Source organism: Narcine bancroftii, chromosome 10, assembly GCF_036971445.1.
Source record: "Narcine bancroftii isolate sNarBan1 chromosome 10, sNarBan1.hap1, whole genome shotgun sequence".
NCBI lineage: Eukaryota > Metazoa > Chordata > Chondrichthyes > Torpediniformes > Narcinidae > Narcine > Narcine bancroftii.
This window is the reverse complement of record NC_091478.1, coordinates 3,748,972-3,762,894: the sequence shown is the minus strand read 5'-3', so window position 1 is coordinate 3,762,894 and position 13,923 is coordinate 3,748,972. Positions and strand designations below refer to the sequence as shown.

Below are 13,923 nucleotides of genomic sequence, written 5' to 3'. Positions count from 1 at the left end.
CGTATTGAGGTAGTAGTTGAATATAAAATGTGTTCCAGTATATTCCTAACCTTAATTGCATTGAAGTACACACGCAGTGTGATTTAATTAAAACTTCTTTTGAATATATAACTATTTTCTGCTAATGGTGGGGCACATGTTTTTTTGAAAAATTAAAGAGGGACCTTGGGCAAAAAAGGTTGAGAACCACAGTATTACACAGATCTTTCAGAAATCACTGATCAATAACACAGGCTGGGGTAAGGTAACATTGCTACCCTTTTTGTTTACATCGATAATTTATCAATCATTGGACTGGAAGCGGCAGGAGTCTGAAACTAACTTTAGTCTTCAGCAGAGGGAACCCAACTTACAGTTGTTCAATGAATAAGTCATCAACCAATCCTATTAGGAGGAACAGATTTACCTTGAGGTAGGGCTCAGGCCTGAAACATCGATAATATATCTTTACCTCCTACAGACACTGTGAGACCAGCCGAGTTCCTCCAACATTTCTGTCTTTTAAGATTGCCCCAAACCCATCACCTGCACCAGACTGCTGGCAGCGTGCCAAAATGATGAGGAATTGAAGGGAGAGCATCCGACTGGCACTGAGCAAGTAAACTAGGGCTCCCCTATGCTGAAACAAGGGCTGTGACTTTCTACCCGATCTCTACCCCTTAATTTTATAAAGATCTATAAGGTGACCTTTCTTCCTCCTCGTTTCAAGGTAAATAATTGAAGACATGCAAGCATAATCTTCTTCTGGATCTAGCTAATTCACATGATTTATAATTACAATACAATTTTTTTAAAAGTGGTTAAAATAATTAAAATATTATAATTGAGTTTTCATAATTGGTAAGTTTTAACCCACACTTCTCCTCTATCCAAAGGGACCCACCATTTAATTAGACTAGTTTATTAAAATGTTAAGTAAAATTCATTAAATAGATTAATATTCTCAGCTTTAAAGATCAATTTGAAACCCTTTTTTAGTCAATTTGAAGTCCCTTTTCTAATATCAGGCATATTTGCATTGCTTTTAATGACTCCAAATTTAATGCATTAAAACACTTTTACCAGTGGATTTTAAAAGTTGGCGAAAGACTGTTATCTTTGATTGCAAATAGTGGTATTTTAATTCCCCAAACGCTGCCTGATATGGAAATTGAAATCAAATACAAAAAATATACACTATTATTTTTGTGTCATTGTTGACACTTTGAAAATTTGCTCTCAGCCCAACCCAACCACATGCAACAATGAGAATGGGAGAGTGAAGTTGGGGAGAAAATTCCCAAATCGAGATTTCAGCATTTAAAATGAAGTGTACCAAGAGAAGATTGGCCCCTTATGCCAGTGTGTCCGAGCTTAACTGGAGCACTAGAGTGCCGGGCAGGAGGTGGTGCCAGAGTTCGTCATGGGTGTTCAGAATAATTAACTAAATGGAAAGGGGGCTGCCTTCCAGCATTTAGGTGGCAATCATAACTAAATAGTGGCCAGTGCAATGAGAAGCAGCCAGACCCTACTGTGCCATTCCTCTCCATGTTCCTTCCAGTTTCTTCACACGTCCCAGAGACATGCAGGTGGTAAGTTGACTAGGCACCCTAAATTGTCATTAATAGGAACCCAAGTGGTTGAATCTAGGGAAATTCTAATCTAATGGGATTAGAATAGATGTGTGCAAACTTAATGGGCCTGTTTCAATGGTGTCTGACTCCAAAATATGTGTACTTTGATAGGAAGGAAATTGTATATTGTACTACGGGGGGGGTCACATGAAAGCATGTCTTGCATCCAACAAACTCATATCACTTTTAATGCTTCCAGATCAAATATTTAAATTTGTAATTTTTGCCCTTTCTTCAAACAGCTTTCTTGGAACAAATTTTCAGTGTAGATGGATTTCATATTTCATAAACCACTGATGTGTCCCAGTAAGCATCCAGTTCAATTATCGGTACTATCAGGCTCTTCTCGTTTTCAATCCATGTTCTACAAAAATGACAGCAATACTTCTTCAGCGAAGTGGTGCAGACGACCAGCCTAGTTCTGAATCTCTCGTCTTATCGAGGCAGGAATCAATGTGGTTTGGCACAATGATCCACTATTAATCTGCAAAGACAACAGCTAATATTTGCCACTATGTGGGCATATATTAAGATGTATTATAAAACAATTTTCTAACATAATTAATTCTTAATAATAATTGATTAAGGGACTTCAAGGCTGTTTTAATTATGTTATCTACATTTGCATAATAACAAGATTGCACTCCTAGTAGATAGTTGCACAACAGCACACATCCAAAAATCACTGTTCTCTAGTTTGCTGATCAAGTTCCTCTGTTGAATAAATGGAGTGAAATTAATAACGAGCAATGCATTTCATGACCAGGAATCCTTTTCTCACGTCTGTCACAAAAAGAGCTTCCTTTCCATTTAAATTACTTCAACAATGTTTTTCGCAATGTCAGGAAAAAAAAAATCACTGAAAAAAATTGACATAATTACTGCCCGTGTGGTTGTTCACAATGGGTGCCTTTTTAGACTGCAAATACCTGAGTGCAACAGTCCCGGTGGTTGGACATGCAATGGAGTGGATGATTGTCAACAAATTTTTCCGGTGCGATTTACACTGCCGGCTTCCTCCCAAAAGTTGTCGGGGTCCTGCAGGATATTATGGCGCAGGAATTGACTCCAAATTCCTGCACGTTCCTCTTTAGACTGTCCTGTGCTGCAGCATAATTCCTAGATAGTGCCATCACACGCCTGCAGTCTCAAAACCACCATCTTTTTTCCACTCAAGGTGGACAAGAACAATTGTGTACATTCACTCCTTAAACATACTAGATTTCAATAATAAATGGAAATAATTGCAAAATGAAGCTCTCTCTCTTAACTGTGTAATTTTGATACCGAAATAAGCTCACTGCAATTACCAGTCATATTGACTGCAGCTAAATGTGTGATGGATGAATATACAGTAATGGCATTTATAAATGTGTCCAATCATAGCAATCAGCTCCCATTCACTCAAAGACCAGATAGCCTCGTTCATTGCTCATGACCGTGCTCACCCTGGTTAACACTGTCAGACATATTTCCTCTCCCGCCACCCTTCCAACTTCATTCCTTTTTTTTGTCTTCTCTTCAGTTCTGATAAGAGTCTTTGACCTGAAATATTGACTCTTTTTCCTTTCCCATAGATGTAGTCTAACTTGTGTGAGCATTTGCAGAATTTTCTGTCTTTATTTTAGATTTTCAGTACATGTATCTTACATATCCACTGACTGATCTAATTTCCACAGATTAAAATTGATTTTGGAGCAGATCAAAGACAGGATGACCAGCCATCTTCTAGAGCCACTTATAGTAGAATTGTATCTCAGACTTGGTTGTTCTTGGTTGCTAGAGAAACACGATCGGCTGTAGACACTGTTATTGTAGTAAAAGCACCAAAATGCTGGAGGAACTCAGCCGGTCTTTTCAGCGTCTATAGGAGACAAAGATACGCTGCCGATGTTTCGGGCTTGAGCCATTCTTCAAGGGAAAAAAAATTCAAAAAAGGCAGAAGCAGGTTATGTCAGAAAGTCTCAGAATTCAAACAATGGGGGAGAAATCCAGACCAACAAAAGGTGTTAATTGGATGTGATAAGGGACCAGGTAACATTTATCATGTCTATGCAAAAGGAGACAGGGAATAGAGAGACGACGGGGGAAGGGGGGGGGGGGGGGGTGGTTTTAATGAAAGCCGGAGAAGTTGATATTAATGCCATCCAGATGGAAGATGAGGTGTTGCTCCTCTAATTTACGGGTGGTCTCAGTCTGGCAGTGCATGAGGCCATGGATGGACATGATGGCAAGGAAATGGGATGGAGAATTGAAATGGGTGGCCACTGGGAAATCCACACTATTGCAGCGGATGGAGCTGAGGTGCTCAACAAAGCGATCTCCCAGTCTGTGTCCAGTCTCTTCGATGTAGAGGAGACCACAACAGAAGCACTGGATGGAATAAATTATCCCCACAGACTCACAAGTGAAGTGTTGCTTCACTTGAAAGGACTGTTTGGTGCTGAGGGAGGAGGTGTGGGCACAAGTGGGGCATCTTCTGCAGTCATATGGGTAGGTTGCAAGGAAATGATTGGTGGGGAGGGAGGAGTGGACAAGGGAATCATGGAGGAGCATCCCCACGGAAGGTGGAGAGGAAAATATGTGTCTAGTGGTGGAATCATGGAGAAGGTGGCAGAAATGGTGGAGGAGGGTGTGCTGGAAAGGGAGGCTGGTGGGATAGTAGGCGAGAATAAGGGGAATCCTGTCCTCATTGCACGTGAGGGTGAAGGAGTCCTGGGCAGATGTGCAGGTAAGGGCCAAGTGGATGGTGGTAGATGGAAAGCATGTTGTTTGAAGAAGGAGGACATCTCTAATGATCTGGCATGAAAGTCCTCATCCTGGGTGCAGGTGCAACGGAAACAGAGGAATTGAGAGAATGGAATGCAATCCTAATGGGGGAGAGGGTGGGAAGAGGTGTAGTTGAGATAGCTGTGATTTGGTGGGTTTATAGAAGATATCTGTCGAGAGCTTGTCTTCTGAGATGGAGACCGAGAGATCAAGGATAAGCAGAGTGTTGCTATAGATGGACCAAGTGAATTTGAGATCGGGGTGGAAATTGGCAGCAAAGTGGATTAAGTCAACGAGCTCATCATGGGTAAATGAGGTAGCAACAAAGCAACAAAGTAGACATTTTTGGTCTGGATTTCCCCCCCCCCATTGTTTGAATTCTGAGACTTTCTGATATATCCTGCTTCGGTCTTTTCTGATTGAAGAAGGGCTCAGGCCCAAAACGTCAGGAGTATATCTTTGTCTCCTATAGATGCTAAGAAGACGAGCTGAGTTCCTCCTGCATTTCAGTGAGTTTCCTGTTCTGTTGCTTTGTTTGCCTCAGTTTGCACCATCCAAGAGATAAACCCCAGATGTAGGCTACTGCTTTATAAACTCAGAAACTACAACTTGGGACAGTTTCATTCTATCCATCTTTGTTCTTTGCTGCTCTAGTTAAATAAGCATCAATCAGATGAGTCAGGAACATTCTGATTCTTGCTGACTTGATCCTTCTATCACTGTTCAAACGATAACCAATGTCATTGTGCCACTCGTGAATTTTCCTACTTCTTTACTTAAATGTATCTAATCACTCAATAACATCACACTGGATACAATTCCCATAAATAAAATTCAGAACTGCCGTGCAGGGGGCACAGGAAGAATACATGCAGCACAAAAAAACAGGCCCTTCAGCCCACTTTGTCTAGCCTAAGTTTCTGGAAGTCTTACACTGCATTATCTAATACAATCAGCATACACTTCTTGTCCTTTTACTCTCAAATGTTTCACTAGCATCTAATAATGTTTTGCAGAGAATTAAGATAATTTCCTTGCTTCCTTATGCAATGCTTGTCTATACTAAAATACCATATTTGGTTTGCTTTTCCACCACAATACCATCAAAACTTGGACCTTCTCCAGAGAAGCAGCATCACATTCATGGAATTCACATCAGCTAATCAAATCTTACCTTTCTTAGCAAAGTAACAACTTCCTTTGTCCAAGCACAGGAATATTGTACACTGACTGTACTGAATAACTGAATGAGGGATTCAACTGTCACACTAGAATGGATATCATATGGTCTCTAAAAAGAAAACAAACTATTATCAGCAAACTAGAATATGGTCATCAGCAATAAAATCCAACTAAAAGTGCTTAAGTTAGAGATTTACCCATCCTCGCAAAAGTTCATAAGCTGTGACTCCCAGTGACCACCAATCTACCTCAAATGAGTATCCGGTCCCACCGTTGACAAAGGAGTGAAAGATTTCTGGAGCTACAAACAGACAATTGTGAAATGAATAAAAGTTAGGAAAAAATAATCTTGCAATCCTAAGCATTGATTATTTAATAAATAGAAGATTTATGTAGAATAAAATTGGTAGCTTTTAAAGAGACTTTCTTTTTCAAGAAGACAACATCTTAAGGACAAAGTGTTATTGAACTATTTGCCACACAATTCTAACAGGAACAGAATTTCTGACACCTTGAATCATTTAATTTTTGTTATAGCATTTGTAGCTGGCAGGTGCATAGCTCATTGCTAAATTATGAAATAAGCACAGTTGCAGAAAGTGCTTACCTAATCATTACTTTAAATGTGATATAAAATATGAGAAATGAGTAATGCTTCCTTACAATGTTGAAAGGTCAGGTGGAACATGCAATCCTGCCAGAAAACCTGAAGAGTAATGATCAAGAAATCACCAGATTTGCTCTTCATCTATCACTTGCTTTAACTGACCTGGAAGTGTCCGTTACTAAAGTTGAAATCACAATGTAAAATTAGGAACTGAATTGAAACGTTATGGTAATTGTTCACTTTCAAAGTAAAATTCATAGCCATTGTGAATCAAACTTGTCAAAGTGATTGCAGTATTTCTACCATTATTCTCTTTGTGGTGTCTTCACCTTCACAAGATCACAGCAAAGAAAATAACAATAACCTCTCCTGTGTTAGAAATAATTAAAATTGAGCTTTCCTGTAATACATGCTTTGGGCCGGTAAATTCATAAGATCAAACATGGTTTTATCCTGTCAAATTAAACAGATTTGGATCAGCAAAATGTTGAAAGACTAAGTATTTGATTTTTGACCTCAAATACCCACCTGTAATTTTGATGTATTTAACAAAGGTGGTCTGCCAGCAACCTGCTTCAGGAGTGAGCAGGAAATTTAATTATAATGAGCCTTGGCACCTCATATTTAATCTTCAGATTTAAATGAGGACCCTGTGTCTCTGAGGTCAACATCAGATCATCAATCAAGAAGGTGAACCCTCACAAGGTGTCAGGCCCTGACAGCGTACCTGGTAGGGTACTGAAATTCGCCATAAACTGTGTGTGTTTGTGTGTTATTCCCATTGTCATTTACCCATGGTTGTCTTTTGTAAATAAAATAATTTACTATCAGGCTATGTTCAGAGTCCTTGCTTTTGAGACCCATCAAATCTGTTTTCCCACACATCACAACATCTGCCAGCAATTTGCTTTTTGATTAAATTCACCTAATCAGCTGAATTTTCTTGGTTTGTAGAATCTGTTAAAAGTTTCAACTGAGCTGCAGGATCCAGTTCATCTGTTTCACCATTTCCCTGTCATGGAATCCTCTCTCTTCCAATGCCCCCAAGCATCTTGAGCCCCAATCTTTATCCATGACCTACATTTCAGCTTTTTTGATGCTACTCTTCCCTGTAGTTCCCAGCCAAGCCACCTGACAACCCAGCATTCTACCTGACAAGCATGGCAAGGTAATGTAATCAACCAGGTCCTGTTTCTTGATTCCAAACACCAGTTTTCTAGCTATTCCAGCCTAACAGCAATCTGCTGTTCCCTTCCCAATTCACCAATGAATCTCAGTCCCTCATGCAAAGACAACATTTGTGTGTTTTTGTTGAGTGAAAGCAAACATCAATAAATGGAAGTGATCTAAAACAATGTTGGAAGCCAGGTAATTTGTCATCTCAAACAGGAATTAGGTGAACAGGTGAAAAAAAAGAAACTATAGTACCTCAGGGAAAAAAAAACAGGTTCTGGAACTAACTGGTAGCTATTCAGGAAAGATGGCCTCCACCTTGTGTTTGATGGTCTCAAATTTATTATAAAAACATGTTTTTACTCTTATGTTCTATTCCTAATATCTGTAAAGAGCAGGGTAGAAAAGGGGACATTTCTTGAGACGAGCATTATCAAACTTTTTTCAGCTACTTAACCCCCCCCCCACCCCAGGATTCTGCTCAAAGTTTATGCGCCCCCCATCCCTGTGAAGCAGACAAGTTTTGGTTTCTTACATACTTCATTCCTACAGACTACATAAAAGAAAAACATTAAAATATTCATGTTACGCGAGTTGAAAAGAAAACAAGGTTTTTTCTTAAATATGTTTGTGTCCCCAGTGAGAATGGTTGGTCTAGCATTTCCAGTTTATCACTGGGAACTGTTCTCTCTTGAAAAGTCATGGTTTGAGTAGAGTAGAGGGAATCCACAAAAGGACAATACAATTAAAAATGGAAGATATATTTAAAACATGATCAACTCTTTTAATTTACAAAATCCGATTGCCCCTTACCCATGTATGGCTTTGTTCCAGCCAAAGCAGTTGCTCGTTCTCCATCTTTAATAATTGTTGCAATGTTGAAATCTGTCAGATGTGCATGACCTGAAAAAATGTGCTAGTTTAAAAACAGAGGCTTCAGATAACAAATTCCTGAGCAAAAAGAACAGCCCTTAAATTCTGCATATTATTTACTGTCAGGTGCAAAACGCAAGTGTGGTGAATGTCTGCCAAGCTGCCTGTCTCCCCTCTGGTGAGCCTTGATGCATTATCTCTACTGTTAAGGACACTCCCCTTGGATATGACTGTATATGCACCTATTGTCTTTCATTATTGGACCATGAGTTTCTGCTAATAAAAGCCATGATTATTCTTCATCAACTGGCACTTCAATTTTATTAGCAGAAATGGATGCAGCCCTCAAGTCAGAGTGGCTGATAATCGACCAGTCTGCCCAGAGGGCCAGAGAAATTTTCAACCACTGGATTGCTTGTTTCGATTACTACATGGCTCGAAACAACGTGGTCGATGAAGCGATACAGTGGGGCCACCTGAATTCTCCGTTGGGTGAGATCCCTTTCGCCGTAACGCAAGAACTACCACTCTGGCTATAGCCCGGGAACGTCTGCCTGCTTACTATGCAGCCACGGAACGTGGTGCTTGCTCGACACCAGTTGCTGACTAGATGCCAGAAACCCGGAGAAAGTGATGCTGCTTATGCACTGGCCCTCGACTCGCTGGCAAACAAATGTGATGTCAGGGCAGTCAATGTGCAACAACACCGCAATGCCTTGAAGCTGGATGCTTTCGTCAACGGGATTGACTCCAGTTACATCTGACAGAGGCTGCTGGAGACGGAGCCCTTAACCTATAACCAGGCAGTCACTCTAGCCAAAACACTGAGAAGTGCCATGCGGTCCAGTGATATGCGAGAAACTGAAAAGGAAACATCCAGGAGTGCTGGAACCCCGAAGGAAAGAAAAGGGCGAACCCCTGAAAAATGCTACTTCTGTGATAAGAGCTGGCACTCCAAACAGAAGAGCCTGGCTTGATTTGCTACCTGCAGCTATTGTGGGAAACTTGGCCACTTTGCTAAAGCATGTAAGGTGAAAAGTACTCCCACTGATAAGAAGAAGAGAACCACCAAGAAAATGCATCCTGGAGCTGCAGGAATGGAAGACAACCGTGAAAAGGGGGGAATCTTCAGACAAGCAGGCTAAATCGACTTCAAGTGACGGCGAGGTGAGATCCCCTGTGATAGCTCAATTGACTGTAAAGCTTGAATGGTCGACTATGAAGGGGGAGGTGAATGGTGAGACTCTTGATTGCCTAATAGACTCAGGGAGTACTGTCAGCTACATCCACAAGAAAATTGCCAGAGCCTTAAATTTGCGGAGATATCCAGCAAACTGAAAAATATCGTTGGCTTGTCGTGAACTTACAAAAACTGTACGGGACAAGTGTAAAGTTACTTTAAATTTGCAGGGACATTGCCTTGCTGATGTGTGGCTCTTTATTATGCCGGAGCTCTGCGCCCTTGTGGTACTGGGGTTAGATATTCAATCTCAGATTAACAGTTTAGTGCTAAATTTCAGTGAGCCCCTACCCACACTTACCATCCTCCGTGCTAGATACAGCAGTCTGTCCCCATTAAAGATCAAAGCTCCTTCCCTTTTCAGTGATTTATCCCCTGAGTGTCACCCGATTGCCACTAAGAGCCATTCTTACAGCAAAGAGGATCGTAAGTTTATCAAAGCGGTGACCCAGAGACTGCTTAAAGAGGGAGTAATTGAACCTAGTAAGAGTCCGTGACGACTGGCTATTGACTATAGCCAGACAATCAAACATTACACTAACCTGGATGCCTACCCCCTGCCACGCATCAATGAAATGATTAATCAGATAACGCAATACAAAGTGTACTCCACTATCGACCTCAAAGCAGCTTATCACCAAATCCCCATTAAGAAAAGGGAACAGCCCTATACGGCTTTTGAGGTTGATGGGGGGGCGGGGTTATATCAGTTAAAAAGGGTACCTTTTGGGGGTCACTAATTGTGTGTCTGTGTTTCAGAGGGAAATGGGTAAGATTGTTAGGACGTATGAGTTACAGGGTATGTTTCCCTATCTGGATAATGTCACGATCTGTGGGAAAACACAGGCTGAGCATGACAACAACTTAAAGAAATTTTTAGCAACAGCTAAAGAATTCAACCTTACATTTAATGAGGGCAAATGTGTATTCAACGCGACAGAGCTACTCATTCTGGGCTACATTGTCCGTAAGGGCGAAATCCGCCCTGACCTGGAAAGAATGGCCCCCCTTAAGAAGTTACCACCTCCAGACTCAGCAAAAGTCCTTAAAAGGCACACCCTCTGTTTGACATTAAATCTTTTCCTCTCTCTCCAATGGCCTTGAAGGCTTTCAAGAGAATTAAAGCTGATATTGCCAAAGCTGCACTCTCAACCATTGACGAGGATGTCCCATTCCAAGTGGAAACTGATGCTTCAGATTGTGCCTTGGCAGGAACCCTTAATCAAAAGGGCAGACCTGTGGCATTCTTCTCCTGCACATAATGTGGACCTGAACTTAAACATCCTGCAATTGATAAAGAAGCCCAGGCTATTATTGAAGCTGTTCGCTACTGGAGACACTTTCTAGCCAGCAGAAAATTTACTCTTGTCACTGATCAGAAATCTGTAGCCAACATATTCAGTACTAAACACAAAAGTAAAATCAAGAATGATAAGATGGCACGCTGGGGAATAGAACTCTGAACTTATAATTATGAGATCCAGTACAGACCGGGCAGGTTAAATGTTCCCTCTGACGCATGGTCACGATCTGCTGCCGGTGCTCAGCTGGAGGGACTAAAAGAGATCCATGGCAGACTGGGCCACCCAGGAGTCACGAGATTCTTCCACTACATAAGGGCGAAGAACCTTCCTTACTCTCTGGAAGAAGTCAGGAAACTGACTAAAAGCTGTCCTGTTGGTGCAGAAAGCACAACACTTCAAAGCTCCAGAGGCCACTCTCATCAAGGCAACCTGACCTTTTGAGAGGATGAGCTTAGATTTTAAAGGGCCGATACCTTCCAACAACAAAAATGTATATTTCCTTACTGTAATTGACAAATATTCCAGGTTTCCTCTTGCGATACCCTGCCCTGACGTCTCGTCAGCATCTGTCATTAAGTCACTTGACAGAATTTTCAGCATTTTTGGTTTTCCCAATTACATTCATACCAATAGGGGCTCAGTATTCATGAGCGCTGAATTGCGGCAAGCCCTGCTACGAAAGGGGATTGCCACCAGCTGTACCACGAGTTACAACCTGCAGGGCAATGGGCAGGTCAAAAGGGCTAATGCGACAGTCTGGAAGACTGTTATTCTTGCTTTAAAAACACATGGTTACCCTGTTACCCAGTGGCAGGAGGTGCTGCCTGAGGCACTACATTCTATTCGGTCTTTATTGTGTACTGCAACAAATCAAACATCTCATGAACGTATGTTTGCCTTTCCTAGGAAATCAGGAACTGTGATGGACTGGCCAGCCTATCTATCTGAGCCTGGAACCATGCTGCTGAAGAGCCACGCTTGGGCGTGTAAAACAGACCCCCTAGTCCAACCAGTTCAGCTACTGAAGACTAACCCAAACTACACTCATGTTAAATTCCCATATGGGAGTACTGACACTGTACCCCTAAGAGATCTGGCCTCGCCTCGTTCACCCCTTCCTCTCACCCCTACTCAAAGTGACCCTGAGAGGTTGGACTCACCATCCCCACCCCCCCTAGCCTGTGACCCCTAGTAAGCTTTCAGATGGCCATGCTGAGGCTCCACTGCTTCACGCTGGTGATTCTGGAGTGGGTCCAGAAGTCACTCCTTCCCACACTAAAGACACAGGACTTGTACCAGTTCCCAAGATTGCAAAGGAGCCACCTGTTTTGAGACGAAGCACCAGAATTCGTAAACAACCTGAGAGGCTGACATATTCATAAAAGATCTCATTATATTTCGATTGCTTGCTAGATACTGGCACATTTTGGCTAGAGTATTCTCAAGGCCAAACGTGGTATTGCTTGCTTCAGTCTTTCCTAGCAGCTGTCCTTTTGATTTTATCCCTTCTTCTGCTGGGGGTAGACTGTGGTGAATGTCTGTCAAGCTGCCTGTCTTTCCTCTGGCGAGTCTTGCTGTACTAACATTGGCTGTGCATTATCTCTACTGTTAAGGACACTCCCCTTGGATATAACTGTATATGCACCTATTGTCTTTCATTATTGTACCATGAGTTTCTGCTAATAAAAGCCATGATTATTGTTTGACCCCATCGTCTTTGTCAACTTCATCAACCGGCACTTCAGCAAGATCTTAAATTAATTAAGAAGATCATTAGGAAGGAGACTAGTTGTAAATGCAAATTTGCATATTTTCTAACCTTGCTCATCAAGAAGAATGTTGTCAGGCTTGACATCCCTGAAAAAGAAGGAACGGTAAATACTCAAACGGTGAATATATTTAATAAACTCTATCTCTCTTATTTAGTTTCTTAAAAGAGACATCTCCCAGTTCTCAAATGTAGTCAAGTAAACTCCAGGCAGTTTTTAAATGCTTACTTACAATCTATATTGTTCAGTCTTGACCAATCATAAAACTTCATTATAAAGGTTTTGTACAAAGAAATAAACTCACTGTGTGATGATACATTCTGTTAATGTTTGGAGAAACAGTGTCCAATCTGCAGGAACTTAAATCACTAAAAGGTCTCACCATGTTTTTTTTAAAAGTATGAACAAGCAATGTATAACTATGACAGATCGAGGCCAAAGCTAATACAGAAGCACTCTATCAAAGACATTCAGCAAGCACAGAAGAAAATGATGATTATAATTACTGTTTCACTGTTAATTACTATCCCAAAGCCTGTAGCAGCTGATACTGCAATTAAAGAGAACCCAACATTTTGCTATATTCAGAATCAAACTAAATTAATTCCTCCTTTATCATCAATTACCTGTGGATAATATGCTGGCTCTGTAAATAGTCTAATGCCATGGCCATCTCACAGATATAAAGTTTCATTGCATCCTCTGTAAATTGGACATTTTGTTGAAGGTGATAGCGAAGATCTCCACCTAATAGGAGGTCGACCACCATGAACATATCCTCTTCATCCTGAAAGGAATACCTAAAACCCAGGCACAAAGATATTGTAAGTGCATTTTTCCACAAAACATTGCCAAAACAGAGCCACCACCACCCCCCCACCTCAAAAACACTCAATCGATGTGATCTACTGGGATCAAGATGGATCCTCTATCACCCTGAACACAGTTCTTTCAGCTAGTCCTGACGAGAAAGAGATACAGGAGTATCAGAGCTAGAACCACCAGGCTGAGAAACATCTTATTCCCACGTGCAGAGGGACTGCTAAATGACTAAATGAACGGCTCATACTAACCCTCTCAGACGACTATTTATTAAACAATATTTATTTATTTTTATATAGGTATATTTGTCCTGCAGATGCATTGCTTGTCTGTATGTGTGTTACATCTGGTTGTATGTTTGCATGTTTTGCACTGAGGATCGAAGTATGCTTTCGCCAGATTGGACTCGAGCTATCGGATGAGAAATAAATGTGAACCTGAATTAGTCTCTATGCACACTTATGCTACTGAAGCAAAACTTTAGAAGTGAACAGGTTTTAGAAGAGGTGTCTTTTAAAACAGCTGATGGCAGTTTGGACTGATACCTTTTTTGTGAACTACTAGTGAAGGA

General features: G+C 41.1%; 1 protein-coding gene across 11 annotated transcripts in view; it reads right to left on the bottom strand.

Moving 5' to 3' along the window:
* LOC138744086 (serine/threonine-protein kinase 32C) overlaps positions 1–13,923 on the bottom strand; it is a 207,999-nt gene that overhangs the window by 13,589 nt on the left and 180,487 nt on the right. For 10 of the 11 annotated variants that reach the window (XM_069899608.1, XM_069899614.1, XM_069899616.1 and 7 more), the window contains 5 exons: positions 13,157–13,330; positions 12,581–12,618; positions 8,158–8,247; positions 5,762–5,865; positions 5,557–5,673 (listed from right to left, as the gene is read on the bottom strand). In XM_069899608.1, the coding sequence (XP_069755709.1) occupies positions 5,557–5,673; positions 5,762–5,865; positions 8,158–8,247; positions 12,581–12,618; positions 13,157–13,330 (523 nt within the window). Of the gene's footprint in view, positions 1–1,775; positions 2,098–5,556; positions 5,674–5,761; positions 5,866–8,157; positions 8,248–12,580; positions 12,619–13,156; positions 13,331–13,923 lie in introns of those variants that run through there. The other variant, XM_069899612.1, reaches the window with a different exon arrangement.